Source organism: Cyphellophora europaea, assembly GCF_000365145.1.
Source record: "Cyphellophora europaea CBS 101466 unplaced genomic scaffold supercont1.2, whole genome shotgun sequence".
Lineage (NCBI taxonomy): Eukaryota > Fungi > Ascomycota > Eurotiomycetes > Chaetothyriales > Cyphellophoraceae > Cyphellophora > Cyphellophora europaea.
Window position 1 is genome coordinate 3,369,246 of NW_008481808.1, and position 22,308 is coordinate 3,391,553.

Here is a 22,308-nt window from a genome sequence, read left to right on the forward strand (position 1 = left end):
GCTGTTCGCTGGGAGGCTTGGAAGAAGCGAACAGAGGCGGGGGCGTTGGGACCAAGGTGGGCGTCTATTTTGGGCGTGTGCTTGGTTGGATTTCGGGTGGATCCTTAACTATCGACCCCGCTATCAGTGACGACCTTACTTGGAAGTGCCTAGCTCGCCGTGACTCCAGGCGCCGAGCCCGTGCTTTTACTGCCTGATTGGCGGGGGCTGCTCACTCTTTTGCATCTCTGCTTCTCTTCACGTCCGCCTCGCCTACAACGGCGAGCCCAATCATGGTGCACAGCATGGGACCCTTCAACCACCAACAGCCTCTCAGCGGCCAGGGCACAGCTGGTACTTCAAGTACGTGCGATCGTCTGCTTCTCGCTTCGTCGCATGCTCTCCCTCCGTCTCGCAGCTCAGGGGGAGTCCATCAGTTTCACGATTTGAGGCCTCTGTGCTGTCCGCGCCAAATGATACCCAACGTGTAGGATCCGGCCCATCAAATACACGATGCTGCCACTTCTTCCCGCCGAGCTGCTTACTTTTCTACTTTTCACTGCTTCAACCCTCGCCGCTCCTGCCGAACAGAAGAAACCCAGCGTTTGGCACTTTGAGATCGACAACGGTCCTGCCCCTCCGCCAGACTCGCCACTGAGTCCACCTGGCGCTGCTCGAGCATTTATCGGTAGAAAGTATCTCAAGTTTGAGATTATCGGTATCGCTGGCGCATACCTCGTTTGGCTTGCCATCACCTTTGTGCTCTTATTGTCCGTGGGACTGAAGCTACGACGAAGAGCACAGTCGTCCAACGGAACACTCAGCATGGAGATGCTCAGAATCCAGGAGGCCAATGAGAAGGCGCTGCCTGCGAACCCTGGCCCGCTCAGTCCGGGCAAGATGGCCAGTTTGAAATCCTGGGCCACGAGAAGCCACAAGAAAACCCCGAGCAACGTCACAAGCTCCACCATCGATACGCGGCTTGTGGCGGAAGACAAGGCGAGAAATGCAGACGAGATGGCCAAATTGTATGCGCATGTCATGGCACAGGAGGAGGCAAGAGAGCGTGGCAGCAGCACCTCGGACAGCTCGCCATCAAGTCCCTACAACCAGGCTTTCTACACCCAGCCTCAGCGGACAATGCCTACGCCACCCCTTTCACCGCAAGAGCAATATCCACCAGAGCTGCAGCATTTGCGTCAAGGGAAGCCGCATCCATCGGAGTCGCCTTACTACTATCCTCCACCGCAGCAGGACCGCTCCGAGAACATCTCTCAGGCAACCACCCGCCTTGGAGAAACGCCTCGCTCTTTTTCTGCCAGACATGAGCGTGTCGGGTCGAGCAATTCCAACAAGCTCCGACCCAGCCGTGTCTCAGTGCGAGGAAAGTCCATTTCTGAGCCCATTGGCGATGCGGATCTCTCTCAGTCCTTTGGTGACAATGAGGCCACGCCTCTATCGCCCCGCCTCTACACTCCCGGCCCGGCACCGCCTACACCAGGCCGACAAGCAGCGCAGGGTCTGCCAATGTCACCACGCCTCTACAATCCCGGTCCACCTCCACCAGTGCCTAGCTCCCAAGACAGCAAATCAGCGAACCGACGCAAACAAACTCCAGGTGCACTTTCTCTGGGTGGTTCTAGCGAAGCCAACAGTTCTACCCGCACTCTACCATTCCGGCAAGTCTACCAAGACGCTCTGAAATCGGCACCTCCCACCAAGACCACATTCGTCAACATTCGAGAGAGTGTCATGGGAAGACATCCCAAGACTGGAGTTCCGCAGACGCCTTACAGTCCTTACCAGCCCATGACGCCAATGACTCCGGTCACCCCGAGCAGACTGGTCAGCAAAAAGGAAATGAAGCGCGAGAGGAAGCAGAACCTGCATGTATTGAGTGAGGACGACATGGTGAAAAATGACGCAGACATGTGGTCTTGAACCGAATTAATCTAAGGGGATTTTCATATCAATGTATGAGCAGGAGTTCACCGGCAAAGGACAGAGCCCCTGCGACTTGAACAGATTCCCTTCAGATGGAGGGCATGTCTTTGCATACCTAGTTTCCAGACAGCCAGCTGAGGATGCTGGCCATTTCTTAGATACCCAATCTGCTTCAAATCTATGCTTCCAGAGCCGATCTTTTCAGAGCGTCATTTATATCTGCGACACAGTGATAAGTCAACAGACTCTCGCCTCTCGTAAGCACGCCATGTAAATGGTGCTCGCCTAGCCCCGACTGCGGCATGACTAACCCTAAACCATTGCCACCCTGCAGTTTTGCCCCCCGCCTGCTCCACTTCTATACCTCCATGTATATATCGTGAGTGTCAGCCTTCGCTTAACCTCTTCTCAACATCCTGCAACCACTCTTTTGGGAAGGAGCGATCGTTCACTAGTAGGTCGCACTTAATCAGTCGAATCTGGTCTTGCGACACGTCCTTTGCATAGAGCCACGCCGGTACTCGCACTGTCATATTCTCGCGATCGCAGTTCCCCGCACCTCACAGACGGAATCTGTGACTCGCGCTTATCGAACACGACCGACCTGGCGTAGACGCCTAGCAAGATGACTCTCAGCGTCCTGACTGACAACGATGTCAAGGACATCCTCCTCAGCCTAACCACCGAGGATGCCAATGTGCTGCAAGCGAACCTTTCGGAAGCGCTTCATTCCTATTCTACGGGCGACACCAATTCGCCCTGTTGCTCCTCTTACCAGCCCTTGCGCACCGTGGTCAAGAAGCATGGCGTCACTACTTTGTTCATGCCGGCCACCACCGGTGACGCGATCGGCATGAAGGTCGTCTCCCTCGAAGCGCCTGAGACACCAGAGAAGAAAGGAAGCGTTTCCTCGCGCTCGACGGATTCCTCCGTCAAGTCCGTGGGCTCTAATTTGTCGGGCATGACTCTTTCTCCGTCAAGCACCGTCTCCTCGGCCGACTCTACAACGGGCTCTTCCTTCCAGGCGCCGCCCTCAATGGCTAGCACGCAGTCCACCACGCCGAGAGGCACGGTCACGATGATGGATGCGCAAGGCAATCCTATTGGCATCCTGAACGCGGAGGAGCTCACGGCTTTCCGCACCGCCCTCGCCGCCACCATTCTGTTTCAGAAGCGCGAGCACGTTCACACGATTACGGTGTTTGGCGCGGGCAAGCAGGCGTACTGGCATATTCGCCTGGCCCTCATGTTCAAAGGCGATCAGATCAAGCACGTCAACATCATCAACCGGTCCCTGGAGCGCAGCCTCAAGCTCATGAAGTCGTTCCAGCCGACGGAAGGCCAGACGCTTCCGTGGCGATCAGACGTCAAGTTCTCAGCCCTGTCACCCGAGTTTGGCGAGTATGGCCGACTACTCAAAGAACAGATCCGCAAAGCGGACGCCATCTTCTGCTGCACGCCATCGTTGGAGCCGCTGTTCCCGCCGGAGTTCCTGACCAGTCACAACGGGCAGAAAAAGGGCCGGTATATCAGCGCTATCGGGAGCTATGCGCCGCACATGACGGAGCTGCATCCCGATATCTTCAAGCACGCGACGAACATTGACAAGGAGCACCAGCACCACCCACACCCGCATTTCAAACAGGCGAAGAAATCTGGCGTGGTCATTGTGGATACGCTGGAAGGCTGTCTCAAGGAGGCGGGGGAAGTCATCCAGGCCAAGCTGAAACCGGAGCATCTCGTGGAGGTGGGAGAGTTGATGATGATCAAAAAGAGTGTAACGCGGGAGATGGAGCTGGGTGGGGAGGGAGAGAAGGAGTTGAAGGATTGGTTGATCAGAGGCAACGTCCTTTACAAGAGCGTCGGATTGGGTCTCATGGACTTGACGGTAGGTACGGATTTGATCAGGTTGGCGAGGGAAAGGGGCGTGGGTGTGCACGTTGAGGATTTCTGAGGACTGTACTGGTCATTACAGGTTCGATCAGGTGAGTGGGGTAGAAAGAGACCTGTTGGGTGTATATGTCTGGGACTACTAAGACACACACGCACTGTGTCCGGAGGACGTTATAAGTGACGGTGGCTATCCTGATAGCGAAATTTCTCACGAGGCTGAGTCTGTGTTACGCAGATGTGTCCAACCGCGCACCTTTGCAGTATCCTTGAGAAAAGTGTTCTAGAAGCCAGACCCCCGTCATCTGTTGGGATTGTGGCTGAAACCAGCTTCAGTCCACCACACACAGCCTGAACTGTTTATACACAGGGGCGATTGATTGGATATGGCCTGGCCGGGGGCCCCAACAGGTGCGGCAAGTTCCCCCTAGGGGCAAGACGGCCCGACTCAAAACATTCGAGCATATGATGCTGCCGGCGGCTGTCGTGACTGGGCTTGTATGTAGGCAATGAAGTGACCTTTGTTGACATCTGACGGATGGAGTCGAAATTCTTCACAGCGCTACTCGAAACTTAAAGCAATGGAGATTGCATGGCGAGATCTTGGGGGCACGAGACCATTTGCGAGAAAGGGTCTCACCACTTGTTGAGCATGGGTTATTAAAAAGTGCAGAAGTGGATAGCGGGATTTTTACTGCCTGAGTCTTCTGTCATTTGAGCTCGTCATTCAGGCTCGACTGTGCTGCGCTCGGGGTGTTTGGCCGGAGTGCAACCCCTAATTCGACTGTCAGACAGACAATATACTTTTCCGCGCCCCAACTGCGATGGGCCTGGGCTGCCCCGCACTGCTCGGACCCCTACGTCAAGGAACCCGAGAAAGCTCTCGTGGGGAGGGCAGAGCCGGCGGAATGAATAGCTTTGACAGCTGCGTAGCTCCGTGATGTGGGTATCCTGGGTCCTGATAGCACACGACTGAAGTCGCTTTCCTTTCCGAACGCTCACTAAAAATCCTGTCGTTTTGTATTTTCTTCTGCGCCGCTCGTGATCTACAGAGCCGACGAACTACAACTTGGCCGTCGGCAGCGTACGCGGTGCAGGCTCGGTAGTGAAAGCGACCTGCTTCCTCTCCAGCTCGCGATGCGATAGCACAAGCGCTACCATGCCTCCACAACAAGTCAACCTCCCCAATGGGCAGATATACAACATCACCGCCGTCTTTGGCGGGTATAGCTTCAAGTCCACGAATCTGGACTTGCACCATTCTGCCATGCCGCCGGGGTGGACAGTGATACTACAGACTGAGGACGAGGTGGATGAGGTCAACGAAAACCTGCGAAGGAAGAGCAGGATATCGGTCTTGAGAGAACCGACCGACTCGGACGACCCCAATCAGAAGCGTACCATAGCACATCGCTTTGTCCAGCCCACGATCCAGAGCGATTCGGTCTTCATCTCGTCAATATCCATGCCAGCGAACAGTGATTTCAAGGGCCCGACATCACCCACGAGGCATATTGCTCTCATGCTGTGGGCCACACTATATTGGTACTTCCACAAGGACCCTCCGAAGCCCCAGATTTGCACCGAGGAAGGTGCTCTGACACCTGAGCTGGGGAGGCCAAAGGCTGAATGGCGGATAAAGGTCAAGAGGGAGGGCATTCTCAAGGGCAAGAACATCATGCAGAAATTGGAACGAATGGGTCTGGTCGCCAGCGAGGACTCGTGCGTTGGTACCGATACAGATATCCGATTGCCCACCGGTTGGGCCGAAACCTTTGTCAGCCAGCGAGCCTTCTGGCAGACCGACCCCAGAATATTCCTCTTCACCCTGGCACCGCAACAGCACTCACCCTTCCCAACACAATCGCCGCATCCCTCACGACCTGCATCGCCCGACCGCAACCCCGAGAACCGGCCCTCACCGCGCCCCGTTGACAGCATCGTCAACACCACCGGCATTTTGACCGATGGTCTATCAGCCGGCATTGCTTCGCCCGGAGGACCGTTCAATTCTGGATCGCATCTTCCCACGTTCTACCCTCCACCACCTCCTCAATACACCTTCACCAACCATATCCGCCATCCCATCCGCCCGAAACCACCTCGCCAGGGTGAGGTCTTCTACACGCGCTACATTCCCTCGGTAGAGCAATGGCTCTCCTTCCGTATCCCCTCGCTCTCTCACCGGCCTGTACCGCACCCGCACCTCGGCCCAATTGGCGGTTCCATGCCCGCCACGGCCAACACCAACAGCATAATGAGCCCCCCGGGCAGTATCGCAACGCTGCCCACACTCGCCTCCTTTGGTGAGCGACAGTCCGACCTCGACCTCCTGCACAGATGGATGAACGATCCGCGCGTGAATGCTGCGTGGAGCGAGGCGGGCCCGCGAGAACGCCAGCGCCGCTTCCTGGAGGATGCGCTGAACAGCCGCCACAGCTTCCCCGTCTTTGGATGCTGGGACGGACGGCCCTTTGGCTATTTCGAGGTATACTGGGTCAAGGAAGATAAGCTGGGGCGGCTGTTGGGTGGAGAGGTGGGGAACTACACGCGGGGACTACACGTGCTCGTGGGCGAGCAGGAGTTCCGAGGCCCGCACCGTGTGAGGGCGTGGTTGAGTGCACTGGTGCATTATGCCTGGCTGGCGGATTCAAGGACGGAGACGGTCATGTTGGAGCCGAGGGTGGATAACGAGAAGTAAGTTTCTTCGCCTCTAAGAAGGAGATAAAACTTGGCTAACGTGCTTTCGCAGGTTTCTAAAGTATTTGGCAGAGGCAGGATTCTATAAGCAGGGCGAAGTGTCGTTTCCGCATAAGCAGAGTGCGGTGATGAAGATCGATAGGGAGAGCTGGGTGGCTCCTTGCACGTGAGTCGGATGAACGTAGACGAAAGGAAGATGTCGAGCTCGACACCGCGGCCAGGCGGGCTTGGAATCTAGGCCTCGAGAGGAACATAACGCATGTTTGGTGTTTTGAAAGATGTTGGAAAAGTGGGAAGTGTCAATGTCTTGAGAACACGAAATCGACCAACACCAGAGCTCGAACGCTACGTAGCGCATTATTGAGATATGAACTGATGTAGAACGATCCAGTCGTCAATGCAGCCTCGCATACATCTTGCCCCTCCAATGGTCAACTGAGTCATATCCCCACTGCTCACCGCCCGCCATGACTCACCTGGCACGATTTATTTCACTCCGAGCATCGCACGAAATAACTGCCTCACCTCCCGCATACCGGTCATTCTCTTACATCAAGCATTCTACGGCGACATTTGCCATCTAACACCACTGTAGAAGGCACGTACAATCGTTCGATCCGCCATCATGGCGACCCAGATCCCGGTCGACCCCACCCTGAACTCGGCCAATACCCTCAAACTCGAAAATACACACAACCGCGATGTCCTCATTGCCATTGAGAAGAAATACCAGCAAAAATGGCAAGACGACAAAGTCTTCGAGTCGGATGCGCCCACCACCTCCGAAATCCCCTGGGACTCGCAGTCCGCGGCCGACATCCGAGTTCAGCAACCCAAATACTTCGGTACCTTCGCCTATCCATACATGAACGGCACCCTCCACGCCGGCCACAGCTTCACGATTTCAAAAGTTGAGTTCACGGCCGGCTTCAATCGTCTGCAGGGCAAGCGCGTCCTGTTCCCGCTGGGGTACCATTTGACCGGCATGCCCATCAAGGCCTGCGCGGACAAGCTGGTTGACGATGTCAAGAACTTTGGGCAGAACTTCGAGCGCTTCAATGAAGATGAGGGTGATGAGGAGAATGGCGTTCCAATTGCACCCACCCAGGATGTTAACGTCAAGAAGGACATCACCAAGTTCAAGTCTAAGAAAAGCAAGGCCGCGGCCAAAACTGTCAAGGCCAACCACCAGTTCCAGACCATGCTCACCATGGGCATACCGCGCGAGGAGATTCACAAGTTTGCCGATGCCAACTACTGGATGGAGTACTTCCCGCCGATCGCGAAGCAGGATCTCATTGATTTCGGGGCCCGTATTGATTGGCGCCGGCAGTTCGTCACCACGGACGCGAACCCTTACTACGATGCGTTTGTGCGGTGGCAGATGAACAGACTCAAGGAAGCGGGCAAGATCCTGTACGGGAAACGCTACACGATCTACTCGCCCAAGGATGGCCAGCCGTGTATGGATCACGATCGGACGAAAGGCGAGGGTGTAGGGCCTACGGAGTACACTGCGCTGAAGCTTAAGGTCAAGGAGTGGGCGCCTCAAGCGGCGGAGGCCGTGCAGGGAAAGTTGCCGAAGGATGCCAACGTGTTCTTCGTACCTGCGACGCTGCGACCGGAGACAATGTACGGCCAGGTTTGCTGCTTTGTGGGACCGAATATCAAGTACGGACTCTTCAAGGCGAGTGAGACTGAGTACTATGTTGTAACGAAGCGAGCGGCGTGGAACATGTGCTTCCAGGGCAAGTTCTTTCCCGACGATGAGAGTAAGTTCCCAAGAGACCAGAAGGAGCTGCAGCCAGTAGTTGAGCTACCTGGTTCCGCCTTTGTTGGCACTCTCATCAATGCGCCACTATCAGTGCATACAGAGGGTGTGCGGATACTTCCCATGGAGTCTGTGTCCGCGACCAAGGGTACTGGTGTTGTGACATCGGTACCGTCGGATTCACCAGATGACTTCGCGACTATGCGCGAGCTGGCGAAGAAGGCCGACTACTACGGTATCAAGAAGGAGTGGGCTGAGCTTGACATGCCGCCCATTATCGACACCCCTGCCTACGGCAACCTGGCTGCGAAGCACCTGGTGGAGAAGATGAAGATTCAGTCGCCCAAGGACGCTACCCTTCTGGCCGAAGCTAAAGATCTCGCTTACAAGGAAGGTTTCTACAATGGCACGATGCTTGTGGGAGAATTCAAAGGGCAGAAGGTCACCGAAGCAAAGGAGAAAGTGCGCGTCGCTCTCATCGAAAAAGGCGAAGCGTTCCCCTTCGCCGACCCATCGGGCGAAGTTATCTCCCGCTCTGCTGATGAGTGCGTGGTTGCCAACATCCCGCAATGGTTCCTCAACTATGGACCTAATGACCCCACATGGCAATCCACCGTCATCGACTATGTCAAGTCTACCGAAGGTCTGGCGACTTACACGCAAGAGACCGAGAACTCGTTTATTGCCAACCTCGAGTGGCTAAATCAGTGGGCTTGCGCACGGACTTACGGCCTGGGCTCGAAGCTGCCCTGGGATCCCAAGTTCTTGGTTGAGTCCCTCTCTGACTCAACGATTTACATGTCATATTACACCATCGCGCACATGCTGCACAGCGACAAGTTCGGCACCACGCCAGGCACCCTGGATATCAAGCCGGACCAGATGACCGACGATGTATGGGACTACGTATACACACGCACATCTGACGCCGCTGCCGTTTCCAAATCCTCTGGCATTCCTGTTGGCAAGCTGCATACCCTCCGCCGCAGCTTTGAGTACTGGTACCCTCTCGACCTGCGCTCCTCTGGCAAGGATCTCATTCCTAACCATCTTACCTTCTTCCTGTACATCCATCTGGCACTCTTCCCCCGCGAGTACTGGCCCAAGTCTGTCCGTGCAAACGGTCACTTGCTGCTCAACGGTGAGAAGATGTCGAAGTCAACAGGCAATTTTTTGACCTTGTCGCAAGCCACCAAGAAATTCGGCGCGGATGCTACCCGTATTAGCCTCGCTGATGCTGGTGATGGCATGGAAGACGCCAACTTTGAGGAGAAGGGCGCCAATGCTGCCATCATGCGCATGTACACGCTCAAAGAATGGATTGAGGAGACTCTGAAGTCTTCCGACCTGCGCACGGAGTCTGGTTCAGTTCTATGGGATCGCCTCTTTGAAGACGAAATGCATCTGCTCGTCCACGAGGCCGAGTCTCACTACGCGGCCACGAACTACAAGCTTGCTCTGAAATCTGCGCTCTATGACTTCCAGTCGGCGCGAGACTTCTACCGCGAGGCGTGTCTGTCATCCGGTGTGGCGATGTCGCGGCCCGTGCTCGAGAAATACGTCGAGCTGCAAGCCCTCATCATGTCCACCATCACCCCTCATTGGGCCGAATATATGTGGCGTGAGGTTCTGCAAAAAGAGACCTCCATCCAGCTCGCGCACTGGCCGCAGGTACCAGAGGCAGACCGTAACCTCAGTGCCATGCGCGAGTACGTCAAGAACACGTCTTCAAGCATCACATCTGCAGAGGCGCAGGCCGCGAAGAAGATGGCCAAGGGAAAGACGGCGGCATTCGACCCCCGCAAGCCCAAGCAGCTCACCATCTTCGTGGCCGAGGACTGGCCTGCCTGGCAAGAGAAGTACGTCGAGCTAGTCCGCCAGTTGCTGGACGCCCACAAGATTTCCGACGGTCCAGGCTCCGACAAGGAGCTCAACGCGCAGGTGGCCAAGATGGCAGGCAAGGGCCCCGAGATGAAGAAGGCTGTCCCCTTCGCCAAGGCGCTCAAGGGCCAAGTTGTCGCTGCGCCGAGCGAGCCAGAAAAGCGCAAGGTCCTAGACGACCGCAAGCTGCCGTTTGACGAGGTCGCGCTCCTGGAAGACATGAAGAAGGGCCTCATGAAGACGACGGGCTGCCGAGATGTCATCATTCGAAAGGTCAAGGAGGGCGAGACCGGCTTGCCCGGCAACGCTGAGAGCGCCGTGCCTGGTCAGCCGAGCACATTGTTCGAGAACGTCGAGAACGAGCCTTAGTCGGCCTTGTATTTCTTGATCGCTATGTCTTTTGGCAGAGACGCGCCTGATGCGCTGTACACGAGGGGCAAACACGCCCGAGCGAAAGCGTGGTAGAACGAGGCGTTCCGGTTGCGCTCGTACCAGCGGTGGCAGCGAAGAGCTAAAGTCATGGAGCGCACCAAGTGGCGTGCGATTGAGCCGCAGGGCTGGGAGGGAGGAGTGAGCTCGTGGTTGCGGTGTGGAGAGTGTCAGGGCTGGAGGCAGGGGTCGTGAGATGGACTGACTAAGTCGTGGAGCGTATGCTATCTCTTCTTACAACGGCGTGTGGTTGAGAGGAGAGGATAAGCTTGAAAGGGCAAGGATGATGATGATGATGATGTCCGCGCCCACGTCTACTTCGGACTAGACGAATCGAATCAACGAGAAAAAAGAGGAAACGCAGATCCTCAGGATGAAATGCGATGATAGAACCAAAAAAGGATTCAAAATTATTGGTCTTATCCCTGTGTGGGATTCCCTGCACTCCCTCTGCCGTCCGGGACACATTGATTGTTCCATGTACATTGACCGGAACACCCGCACAACTGCTGCCCACGTGCACGTCGTTGACTGGCTTTCGGCTGTTTCCTGCGCTACTGGCTCATTTGTCCTTTGAGGTCAATGTCGGCGAGGTAGCTATGAACAACAGGTCGGATAACTTGCACGAAAGGCAGCCAAGAAGAGTTTAAAAGTGCTCTCCTGGTTGTCATGGGACTTACTACTTCACAAATGTTAGGTCTCGGTCTGAGAGCCGGAGTCGATAACAGTGGTGTCAGAAGTGAGATGCCGTAGTCAGACCGCTCACTCCTAGTCACGCTTGCGTTTACATGACGCTTTACCGTTTGGATCGCAATGTCGAACCTCGAGGTTTTGCAGACTCACCTCGGGACTGGTCTTCACCAGCCTCTCCGCTTCATCACACGTGCGCCATGCCGACGGTAGGGCAACGACAATGTTCGTTCACAGCGCTGCGTTCGTCACGGCTGGTGTTCGATATCACTCAGCAAGCAACGGCGAGGTTAATGTCGTACACGACGGTCGATCGATTGCAAGCCGTTTGCAAAGCGTTTGGCCGCACTCGTGGGAGGCGGATTCCATCAATATAAATGCTAGATCGTCGAGCTTTTTGGAACATGACTTTCCTGTTTCTAACAACCGCCCTCCGTCGACCATCGAAGATATCGAAATATAAATCCACCAACTTCAAGTCTGCAAGCTCACCGAAACCACACTTTCCACACAATGTCGAGTCCTCGTCGTTGTGGCCGGTGCGGCTCAACACACCACCACGAGAGTTGTTGTCCGGAACGTCCGCCGAAGCCAAGAGCCCCGCCGCCAGAGCCCCGCCGTTGTCGCATATGCGGGTCTGCGCGCCACCACGAGAGTTGCTGTCCTTCAACATAAGAGCTCGGACGAAGCAGGGGCTTGCAGCAGCCGGCGATGCATGGCTTGTATGACAGGTTATTCCACGGGCGGTTGTCCAAACGTGCAGCGGAAATGCAATGTTGAGAGTCGGATTTCGTCATGATTACAGCAAAGAGGGATCTGGTATCAAGTACTCAACTGTTGTTTCATCGTAAATCTATCGCTGCGTCCTTCTCCATGGCTTCCCTGAGGTGTGCAATGGAACATGCGAATACACTTTGACTGCTGCGCTGATGAAGCGTCATGGCGTGAGTAGATACAGGGAATCAGAAATCGAAACGGAGAGACGACGGTACGTAGCACAGGACTCGCTGGAGCCGAAGGAAGAAATGTGGCTGTCGTTGAAAGAGCGCTCGAGAGCCTCGGGGGTGCCAAGAGATGAAGTCAGCAGGTTAGCCGAAGCAGAAATATTGGCGCCAAGCCACACTTTTGACTGCGGTCTCGAGTTGTCAAATGATCGTGATAGACTTGGTGTTTGAGACCTCGAAACCACAACATCACCATACTTAACATCAAGTTTGCCCTTAAACATCCTTCCTGTATCCTAAACAGAAATGGGGGGCAAATCCGGAACTAAGGGTCAGTCTGCGCACAGGATCACGACCGAAATTGTCGCTAACTTCAGCAGCCGTCTACTTCGACAAGCTCAAGGGCTTGCTCGACGAGTACAAGTCCGTCTTCATTGTCGGCGTTGACAAGTACGTACCTTTGGTAAAACCTGCAGAATAGTTCTAACCGATGAATAGTGTCTCCTCGCAGCAAATGCACGAGATCCGTGCCTCCCTGAGAGGCGAGGCCGTTGTCCTGATGGGCAAGAACACCATGGTCCGCCGCGCCGTCAAGGGCTTCATTACCGACTCCCCGGAGTTGGAGAAGCTCCTCCCTCACATCAAGGGTAAATGCGCACAAGAGTCAGAGTACAAAGAACCGGGACTGACATATCGCAGGCAATGTTGGTTTCATCTTCACCAACCAGGACCTCAAGGATATCCGTGACAAGATTCTGGCCAACAAGGTCGCCGCGCCCGCCCGTGCCGGTGCTGTTGCTCCCGCTGATGTCTGGATCCCCGCCGGCAACACTGGTATGGAACCCGGCAAGACCTCTTTCTTCCAGGCCCTCGGTGTTCCCACCAAGATCGCTCGTGGTACCATCGAAATCACGACCGATCTCAAGCTCGTCGAGAAGGATGCCAAGGTCGGCGCGTCCGAAGCCACTCTTCTCAACATGCTCAACATCTCCCCTTTCTCGTACGGTATGAAGGTTCAGCAGGTCTATGAGGACGGTCAGACTTTCTCTCCCGATGTCCTGGACATTGAGGAGGCGCAGCTCCTGAAGGCGCTCAGCACCGCCATCACGACCATTGCTACCATCTCTCTGGCCACCAACTACCCTACCCTTCCCTCGATCATGCACTCTCTGGTCAATGGCTACAAGAAGGTGTTGGCTGTTGCGATTGAGACCGACTATAGCTGGGAGGGCATTGAGGAGCTCAAGGACCGTATCGCCAACCCCGATGCGTACGCTGCTGCTGCCCCTGCGGCCGGTGGTGCTGCCGCTGCCGCCGATGATGCACCTGCGGCTGCTGCCAAGGAGGAGGAGAAGGAGGAAGAGGAGGAGTCTGGTGATGAAGGTCGGTTACAGAGTCCGCCCATATCGAGCGCAAATGCTAATCAGTCACAGGTTTCGGTGGTCTCTTCGACTAAACGATTGCAACCCAGATACCCCTTTGATCTCATGCTCATGAGTGCGCTTCATCTACGATTCTACGAAGATAGAGGCCATGCACGAAGTAGCGACAATGAAAGACCAAATGAGGCAGCCTTAGACAACTACTGTGCACTTGGGTTGTTCGTCTTGATTCGCCACGCCGGACTCAAACGTAGCTCTTGGTAAGCCACACTGTCTCTTTCACACACCTGATTTCTGGATGATGATCATTTTTAACGCGGAGATCTCTTCGATGAAGATCAAAAACTACGCAACAACTTACACTCTAATTTTTTACTGACTCCCAGTCTTGGAATTACATTCGTTCATCTTTGACTTGAATTGTGGACCCATCGCTGACTTAAACAAGTTCTCACAGGCCTTGAGATCAAGTGGCATTGCCCTGGCGTCCATTCCCCATCGTTTCCCTCCCGATATAATTGCGTTCGACACCGGATCGTGACAGCAATGCCGTAGTTCTAGCAAGATGCTCGCCATAATCACTGCTGACCCATCGGCTTCGTTCGGTCTGCCTCCTCTTTCTCCGCGAGGCTCAGATTGACAATTTCTGGCTCTGTTTCCGCCCTACTAGGGACTCCCGACGAGGACTGTTCCTCTTCTCGCCCGTTGTTCCCTGTAGATTCCCATGTAGCCTTGTACCTCGTCCACAATTTCTCCACGCCACACCCAAACAACCCTCCCCAAAACTCCTTCTCCTCATACTTGCCCTTCATAGTCGCATTGAGTTTACTGACGGTTCCTGCCCCAAATTCACCCTCCAACCACTCCAGAAACCACGCCGTTCGCTGATACCCTTCATCCCACTTGCTGCCCATCTCCTTCTCCGTGCAGCCCTTCTTCCAGTGCGGCGGCGCCAACCCGGCTTTCAGGCGCACGTAGTCGGCGATGCCCTCAATCAGACCACCCGGCGCCGTGCCTTGGCAGTTGTGCTGGAAGCAGTGAACCATTTCGTGTGTGATGACACCGATGGCTTCGTGGCGGAAGGCAGTCGGTGAAGAGATGCGGTTTGAGAGGTAGGCTAGCGAGACGTGGATTTCCTTGTGCAGGGAGTCGAGATCTAGACCGGTGGTGTACTAGAGAGAGAAGAAAAGTCAACAGGGTGTTAGCTGATGGCGGGGGAGTGCTGCGGTTCAGAAGCAGTTGTACAATATGTGTCTGTGAGAGTCGTGGAAGGGGCCAAGAAGCGTGAATTCGCTACGTTAATGACAGGAGGCTGGGCAATGAATTTAGACTATTTGTGAGACTTACTGCGACTCCTCCCATGTCACGGAGGATAAGAGTGACTGACCGTACGGCGGGAATGCTGTGGAGGCCATGCGGGTGGTACAATTGCTTGAGGATGTGATTGATGGCATTGGGAATCAAGTGCGCGGTATCGATGGTGGTGAGAAAGGTAGTGGTAGCAGGTGAGGTAAGATCATTGAGATGTAGACGCAATGTGGGAGCATGCTTGAGTGACGGCGGTAAAATGGGTGTGGGATGTTGCGCAGTGTCTCTGTCGGGTGTGACGGGGGCCATGGTTGGCCGCTGATTGGATAGTCAAGGAGGCCGACGAGGTCGTTATCAAGTTCCACAGACGCACCTCTACACAGACGACCAGCCAGGAGGATCTTATGGTGGTAGGGGTACTCGAGGGCAACTCGGCGGGAGATCTACGAAGAAGCAATGCAGTATCTAGAGCGCTGGACAGCACGCAAGGGGTCGCTGGGACACCCACGAGATATGGATGCTGCGGAGACTGGCTCTGGTGTAGAGCGCAAGTACAGTTGAGATCAGTGCAGATGCTTTCGAGACTGATTCTGAGTAGGGGTAGATCGAAAGACACCTGAGATACTGGAAGAGAGGTAATCAGGTCAGTCGTCGTTCGATCAGACCAGTTGGGAATACCCACTCGATCCCAATTCGGTTAGCGTGTTCAGAATCAAATAAATAACACGCCCCGCGCTCTCCCACCACACCTTCACATCATTGTACACTTGCTCGAACTTCACTCAAGACTCGCTCAAGTCTCACTCAAAAGTAAACCGCTGTAATAATTGCTCCTGCCTCTGCAGTTTATTGCACAAGAATCACAAATTTCACCCGCAACTTATTCACACCTCACCCTCAACTCACCTCGCGAAAGTTCCCACAATGGCCGCTTTCTTCATCACCAAGCGGGCTCTGGCTGCAGTCTAGCGACCTGTTGCCAGCACCGTCAATTTCTTGGTTCTTCTGCTCGCTGCTTGGTCCTTTCTTGCTTTCGGTCTCCTCCAGTTCCTTGGTTTCTCGTCTGTGGCCAAAAAGGTCTACAAAGTTGCCCGCCTTGCCGACAGTCTTGGACGCGTCGATACCCGTGGCCCAAAAGCCAGTGACCTTCTCCTCTACACACTCTTCAACTTCAAATTCCCCAACATCATGGACTACGAGTTCTACGACGTCATCAAGGGCGTGCGTGCCGAGTTCGAAAACGCTTCAGAGAATGAAAACAATTGGAAGCGCCGCAACGACATCTGCCGCCGTCTCGCCGAACTCTGCGAAAAGCGCAAGCATGATCCTCCTAGAGACCTCTACGACCAGCTCAAACCCCTCTTTCAACCTATCCTCACTACCTGTACAACCGAGCGGACCACACTCGGTATTTCTGCCTTGGTCTGCCTCAGCTCTTGGTTCACGGTCCTTGGGTCACAGATGAACCCACAGATCGACCACATGTTGCCGACTCTAATCTCTCTGTGCGGCGTCACCAAGAAGCTTACCTCCAAATCAGCGGGAAACGCCATGGATGTTGTCGTCGCTACGGTCGGATACAGTCCTCGGCTTGTCTCTCATGTCTGCGATGCCTTCAAAGAGAAGGCTGCAAGCACAAGACTTTTCGCCGCCGCCTGGCTCGCTCAAATTTTCCTGCTCTACTCCAAACAGCTGGATCCTACTCGCGATTATCCTAAAATCGCTCGTGCCCTTCTGGACGGCCTTCAAGACTCTCAGAACACTGTCCGCGAAGCGATGAGAGCCACGTTCTGGAAATACGCCAGAATTCCGGGAAACGATGCTGCTGCAATCATGGACAAGCTGCCAAAAGACAAAGCTACGGCACTTGAAAAACATCCGGACAACCCAGACAGAACTGCGCAGGCCAAACAGCCACCTCGACCAGTGTCAGCGCTCTCACAGATCAAAGCTAAAAATAAAGCTATGAAACAGAGCACGACTGCGAAACCCACCGACAGTTCTGCGAGCTCCGCCCTTAATAAGTCGACCCACCTGAATACATCGACGTCTAGTATCACATCACAGAAGCCTGCTCCGATTGCTACTATGGCCGGTGCGCCAACCCGCATGCCTGCGTCTGGACGCGCTAACACCGCTCCCCATGGACTGCCGCGGAGAGATTTCATCCATTCTTCCCATTCCGAAGGAGTCCACGCTTCCGATGGCGTCCAGATTCCACTCCCTTGTTCACCAAAAGAAAATGCATTCGCAGACCTCGAATCCCATGACGACACTGAGAGGCCTGTTGTCTCGAAGAAGAAGAGTCGTTATGGACATGAATACTCTGAGAGATCCGAGCACTTGACTACGGATAGACCCGGTAGCGAGGATGCTCCACCCAAACACCATACCAGCAAAAGCTTAGAGAAAGTCGCTGCTGTCGAGAACACCCTAAAGGATGACTCAATCAAGGCCAAGCAGGTCGATAATGCCAGTCTCCGCAATCTTATGGCGGCACCAGTCAGACGTCCCCGCATTGTTGCTACTCCAATCAATCAGGCACACCCTGCTGTCCGCCCTTCTTCACGAGACGAACCCAAGAACATTCAAACCGGACGACAGACTCCTACCGAAGAGATCATTACCCGTGGGCACAAGAAACAAGCTTCGAGCCGCTCCGGTCGTCAGACTCCTACCGAAGAACTCATTGCTCGTGGGCACAAGAAGCAAGCTTCTAGCCGCTCGGGCCGTCAGACTCCTACTATTCGCGAGGACAGCAGTCACAAGAAGAAACCCTCCGTCTCGCGTGCAAAGACCGCACCTGCTCCCGTCCCTACATCCAGACCTACATCGTCATCGTCGAGCAGCAAAATTCGCATCGATGCCTCGTCTGACCCTATTCACAACACACCACCTACTGGTCAAGAGTTCAGCTCTCCTCCGCATGAACCAGAACCCGCTAAGCCCGTCGCTACTCCCCGTATCATTGACGGCAAAGAAAACACATTTGTCCATGGAGATGGTTGCAGTCACAAGAAGGCCTATGAAGCCTGTACTGCCAAAACCAAGGACGCCAGATCTGAAGTCCAGAGACTCAAAGAAGCTCTCAAGGCTGGCAAGCTAGACGCTCTTGGCCACAAAAAGCTCTCTGGAATGCTCAAGGACAAGCCAAGTCAGCTCATCACCACCCAGAAGGACTTCGATGAGCTTTACACCATTCTAGCGAATGCCCTCGCTGCTGATGCTAACATTGCTGCCCCTCCTGGGAACGCGGCGAAGAACCCGGGACATCCTTTTTACAATCGCCATGCTCTGATTGATTCAATCATCCGCCTTCTTGAACAGTATCCCGACGCAGGGGAGCCAAGGCCAGGCATGGCATTGATTGCTGTCGCCCAGTGCAATGCGACACACCCAAGCGGCGAGCGCTTTAGAGCAGCGTCCACGATCGAAGCTGCCGCACAAAACATTGTCCGCCTCACCAGTGAGGCTAATTTACTGCCTGCGATCGACAATGTCGCAGAGTCACTCACTGAAGCCCATATGTTGGGTAAAGCCGACGTGCCCACCTTCTCCCTCGGCTTGCGGTCGCTATCAGAGCTGCTTCGAAAAGCAGCAGGTCTTGGAATGAACCTCTTCGAGGTTCAAGAGCGCCTGGTCGCCGAGGTGGCGTCTGTCGCCATCTCGTCGTTCCGCAACGACCTCGGAAGGGAGGTCTACGCGTTTGTGGTGGCGCTCAAGGGCTTGATAAGCCCAGAGGAGAGGTTGGTTGCTCTTTTTGAGCAAGAAGATGACCGAAACTTGGTCATGTACTACCTGGGTAAGTGAGGCGGTAGCCGGCCTCGCCCCGGCAAATGGGTATCGTTAGAACATTATTAGCGGGTTGAGAATTGTATCAGTAGAGTATCAGTATCACCATGAGTGAATGAAGACTATGATTAGCGGAATATTGCCTTCTTTTTGATCTCGTCGCCTTGCTTCCCGCTCTTCTTCTTCTTCCTCCAGGCCAACATTCACTCCACTCATTTACGTATCCTCAACGATTCGGACGCTTTCACCGTCATGAAAGTGACTCCAGGTTTCCAGGGAGCTAAGTGAAGAGGTCGTGATACACTAGATGGTAGTTTCGAAAGGCAGTGAACGCTGCCAGTAGTGCTGCATCCCTCGCACGAAACTTTCGACAGCACCATCCCGGAAGGCCTACCAGTCATCCACAGGACTTGTTCGTACTCCGGTCTCCAAACTTTCGCGGAGGACTATATGCCTGAGGATTCGCCCCGGACTTTGTTCGCTATCAAGACTGAGGCTTTTGCCGCTGAAGAGGGGGGGCATGGTTGGCCACCTCCACGTCGCCCTCACCTATGTTCACTACATCTTATCGTCCTCGTCTCGTTGCACGTTGCCCTCTCATTGCGAGTCTGCCTGCCCTCTGACCATGCACAACATCCAATTGAAACGAAAGACCATCAGTGATTGCCGAGGGCCGCAGTGGGCTCCTGACGGCGTCAACGAGGCCATGCTATGTTTGTTGCCTCCGGTGTGGACAATTCTGTGCTTCTGAACCGTTCTCGCAACTCCTGTTAAGCATTGGGAGCGCCGATAGCGAGCGCCAACATTTGTGATACGTCTCCCAGAGAGATAGGTTTTGATAGCGAGTCATCCTTGGTCAGCTCAATTTATGGTCTCGAACACTTATCAACGTCAGCCCTCGGACATGGGCAACCGCCGTTTACGCAAGGTTTCGACTCACCTATGCAGTCTCGCTTGCAAGCACTCTGCTTACTGGCCTCCATCAGGCAAGCAGCGCAGACTTGGCGTGGGGATTGCCAGGGTCGCGCCGAACTCATTTGATCGGTTGGAGGTCGGACTCTCGAGACGAAACCAGCTCAAAGTCTTTCAAATAGTGTGGTCGAGCTTTGATACCATGCCAGTATGGTTCCTTTGTAGTGATCTGTAGGCATAGCAGTGAGTGTCTTGGGGTGGGTGGATTTCAAGCAGGCAGTGAAATCTTGGCGGTGCGGATTGGCAGCACCTTGAAAGACCTCCATCGGGACATGTCAGTGCTCAAGCAGCCAGAGCGAGTTGCAAATTCGATACAGAAGCCACGTTATTGCTTCAAGACGAGCTCGAGAGCCACAACAAACGACGGTTCCTGAAAGAGAATCCATCAGGCCCCACCTGATTCGCTACCTGCCCACTTGATCATGCAGCAGCATTATCGAGCTTGATGAGTGCATACCTGTACCCACACTTCTGTGGTGCCCCTCATGTGCCCCTCGTCTGATCCAATACTTTATGGTCCTCACTCCAATATTTCTCTCTCTGCTTCTGTCCCTGCGAGAACCCAGGATTCAAGCTTCCTGCATAGGCAACATCATTATTTCCACCGTCTCCAAACGCATTAAGCAAACGGTACGGCCGCAGACCGCACAAGGAGCAATGGCTTCTATCGTCATGGGGTATTCAAGGTCAAGGTAACGTCCTCACAAAAGAGCATGCCGGGTGTTCGGGCTTGTTCACTACCACGAGGATCCTTCCTCGACTGTGAGGTGGGAGACTGTGTTGGTAGTGGCCAGGCCCGATCTGAGATCATACCGGACGAACTTGATCTGGATAATTCCAGCGAAAAGGACCATGCTTCTTTTGAAATCCCCTCGCCTCCTCCTTTGGGGCGTGGAGGTGGTTTCATGCTGACTTGGACAGTGACTGTTTGAGGCTGTCAAGATGTCAACTGATAAGGTCACTTTCTTGACCAATTGGTATATACTTGCATACCTGCACAGCGTGACTTGAGCTGATGAGCGTCTGAAGGCATGCCACCCCGTACCATGCGCCGCTCTATCTCGCCCAGGCGAAGGGCTTCTTCGCCGACGAGGGTATCAAGGTCGCACTGCTCGAACCGAATGACCCTAGCGTAAGGTTTTAAGTCTCGCATTCAAACTCTCGTTGACGATGACAGGACGTGACTGAGATCATTGGCACCGGTAAAGTTGATCTGGGCCTCAAGGCAATGATCCATACGCTCGCGGTAGGCTTACCTATTCTCCATCAGGATCTCGTTGACAATCAGAACAGGCTAAAGCGCGCGCGTTCCCCGTTCTCTCGATCGGGTCGCTGCTCGATGAGCCCTTCACAGGCGTCATCTACCTCAAGGAGTCCGGCATCACGCCAGATTTTCACACTTTGAAGGGCAAGCGTATTGGATACGTTGGCGAGTTCGGCAAGATCCAGATTGACGAGCTCACTTCGCACTATGGCATGGCGCCATCCGACTACACCGCGGTCCGCTGTGGTATGAACGTCAGCAAGGCCATCATCAACGGCGAGATCGATGCCGGCATTGGCCTCGAGAACGTCCAGCAAGTCGAGCTCGAGGAGTGGCTTGCTGCACAAGGACGGCCGAAGACGGACGTGCAGATGCTGCGCATTGATGAGCTGGCCGAGCTGGGATGCTGCTGTTTTTGCTCTATCCTGCTGATTGGCAACGAGGAATTCATCGAGCAAAACCCTGCCAAAGTCAAAGCATTCCTCCGGGCCGTGAAGAAAGCAACGGACTTCGTGCTGGCGGACCCTGAGAAGGCTTGGGCCGAGTATATTGACTTCAAGCCAGTGATGGGTACGGAGCTCAATAGCAAAATCTTTGAGCGCAGCTTTGCGTATTTCTCGCCGGATCTGCAGAACGTGGAGAGGGACTGGAAGAAGGTCACTAGGTACGGGAAGAGACTCGGAGTTCTGGAGGAAAGCTTCGAGCCCAACTATACCAACAAGTACTTGGAATGGACGCTCGGGGCTGACTCGAAGGATCCGACCGGGGATCAGAAGAGGATGGTGCAATTGCAAAAGGATGTTGCAGCTAATGGTGGCTTCCACCGACTGGGTGGTCAGGGTGTCGGTATTGCTGCATGAGGTGGGGGCGATTCTCGTCTCATGCAGCGGTAGAGTGCCTGGTGTGGACAGAAGATAATCGACCTATACGCTCTTTACTAGTAACAAGGCCTGTCCACCACGATCACGCAATAAATACAACCCCAATCACTTGTGTGCCAACAGGTTCGTCTACCTCGAGCCTGCTTCCATTTGCTAACTTAAGAGTCGTCCGGTCCGTAGCACACAGGTGCGTATTGGGAGAAACGCAAGACTGCGTGCTGTGAGTGAGTATTCCACGCCAGACTGGCTGAAATTGCCGGGTAGATTCCGGACCAGAAGATATTGCCCTAGGTGTTGCACCAGGACCATGTTACAGATTGGGGGAACAAGCCCCTGAGAAGGTTTCGAAGACGATCAAACGATCAGATACTGAATCGTAGGAGAGGGCTGTGGGGTAGCAACAGGTCTAGATGGGGGCTGACGAGCCAAGTGAAACGCCTCTACCATGCAATTAGCCTGACAATCATCTGTACCAACGATC

At 54.4% G+C, this 22,308-nt stretch overlaps 8 protein-coding genes across 8 annotated transcripts; 7 read left to right on the forward strand and 1 right to left on the reverse strand.

Moving 5' to 3' along the window:
- Positions 1 to 492: 492 nt before the first annotated feature.
- On the forward strand, positions 493 to 1,920 carry HMPREF1541_02791 (uncharacterized protein; the record flags this gene model as incomplete). The annotated part of the gene is made up of 1 exon (XM_008717146.1): positions 493 to 1,920. One exon carries the CDS (start codon positions 493 to 495, stop codon positions 1,918 to 1,920), a length of 1,428 nt encoding a protein of 475 aa, XP_008715368.1.
- Positions 1,921 to 2,548: 628 nt separating this feature from the next.
- HMPREF1541_02792 (uncharacterized protein) lies at positions 2,549 to 3,877 on the forward strand (the record flags this gene model as incomplete). The annotated part of the gene is made up of 1 exon (XM_008717147.1): positions 2,549 to 3,877. One exon carries the CDS (start codon positions 2,549 to 2,551, stop codon positions 3,875 to 3,877), a length of 1,329 nt encoding a protein of 442 aa, XP_008715369.1.
- A 1,095-nt stretch (positions 3,878 to 4,972) lies between these two features.
- Positions 4,973 to 6,683, forward strand: HMPREF1541_02793 (uncharacterized protein; the record flags this gene model as incomplete). The annotated part of the gene is made up of 2 exons (XM_008717148.1): positions 4,973 to 6,510; positions 6,566 to 6,683. The coding sequence occupies 2 exons, from the start codon at positions 4,973 to 4,975 to the stop codon at positions 6,681 to 6,683; spliced, it is 1,656 nt and encodes a 551-aa protein (XP_008715370.1).
- A 455-nt stretch (positions 6,684 to 7,138) lies between these two features.
- Positions 7,139 to 10,534, forward strand: HMPREF1541_02794 (leucine-tRNA ligase; the record flags this gene model as incomplete). Its single annotated transcript, XM_008717149.1, has 1 exon — positions 7,139 to 10,534. One exon carries the CDS (start codon positions 7,139 to 7,141, stop codon positions 10,532 to 10,534), a length of 3,396 nt encoding a protein of 1,131 aa, XP_008715371.1.
- Positions 10,535 to 12,534: 2,000 nt separating this feature from the next.
- Positions 12,535 to 13,684, forward strand: HMPREF1541_02795 (60S acidic ribosomal protein P0; the record flags this gene model as incomplete). Its single annotated transcript, XM_008717150.1, has 5 exons — positions 12,535 to 12,559; positions 12,609 to 12,678; positions 12,727 to 12,875; positions 12,928 to 13,611; positions 13,662 to 13,684. 5 exons carry the CDS (start codon positions 12,535 to 12,537, stop codon positions 13,682 to 13,684), a joined length of 951 nt encoding a protein of 316 aa, XP_008715372.1.
- Positions 13,685 to 14,188: 504 nt separating this feature from the next.
- HMPREF1541_02796 (uncharacterized protein) lies at positions 14,189 to 15,227 on the reverse strand (the record flags this gene model as incomplete). Its single annotated transcript, XM_008717151.1, has 2 exons — positions 14,189 to 14,782; positions 14,958 to 15,227. 2 exons carry the CDS (start codon positions 15,225 to 15,227, stop codon positions 14,189 to 14,191), a joined length of 864 nt encoding a protein of 287 aa, XP_008715373.1.
- An 879-nt stretch (positions 15,228 to 16,106) lies between these two features.
- HMPREF1541_02797 (uncharacterized protein) lies at positions 16,107 to 18,728 on the forward strand (the record flags this gene model as incomplete). The annotated part of the gene is made up of 1 exon (XM_008717152.1): positions 16,107 to 18,728. The coding sequence occupies one exon, from the start codon at positions 16,107 to 16,109 to the stop codon at positions 18,726 to 18,728; it is 2,622 nt and encodes an 873-aa protein (XP_008715374.1).
- Positions 18,729 to 20,624: 1,896 nt separating this feature from the next.
- Positions 20,625 to 21,806, forward strand: HMPREF1541_02798 (uncharacterized protein; the record flags this gene model as incomplete). The annotated part of the gene is made up of 4 exons (XM_008717153.1): positions 20,625 to 20,659; positions 20,712 to 20,814; positions 20,860 to 20,928; positions 20,976 to 21,806. 4 exons carry the CDS (start codon positions 20,625 to 20,627, stop codon positions 21,804 to 21,806), a joined length of 1,038 nt encoding a protein of 345 aa, XP_008715375.1.
- Between the last annotated feature and the right edge of the window lie 502 nt (positions 21,807 to 22,308).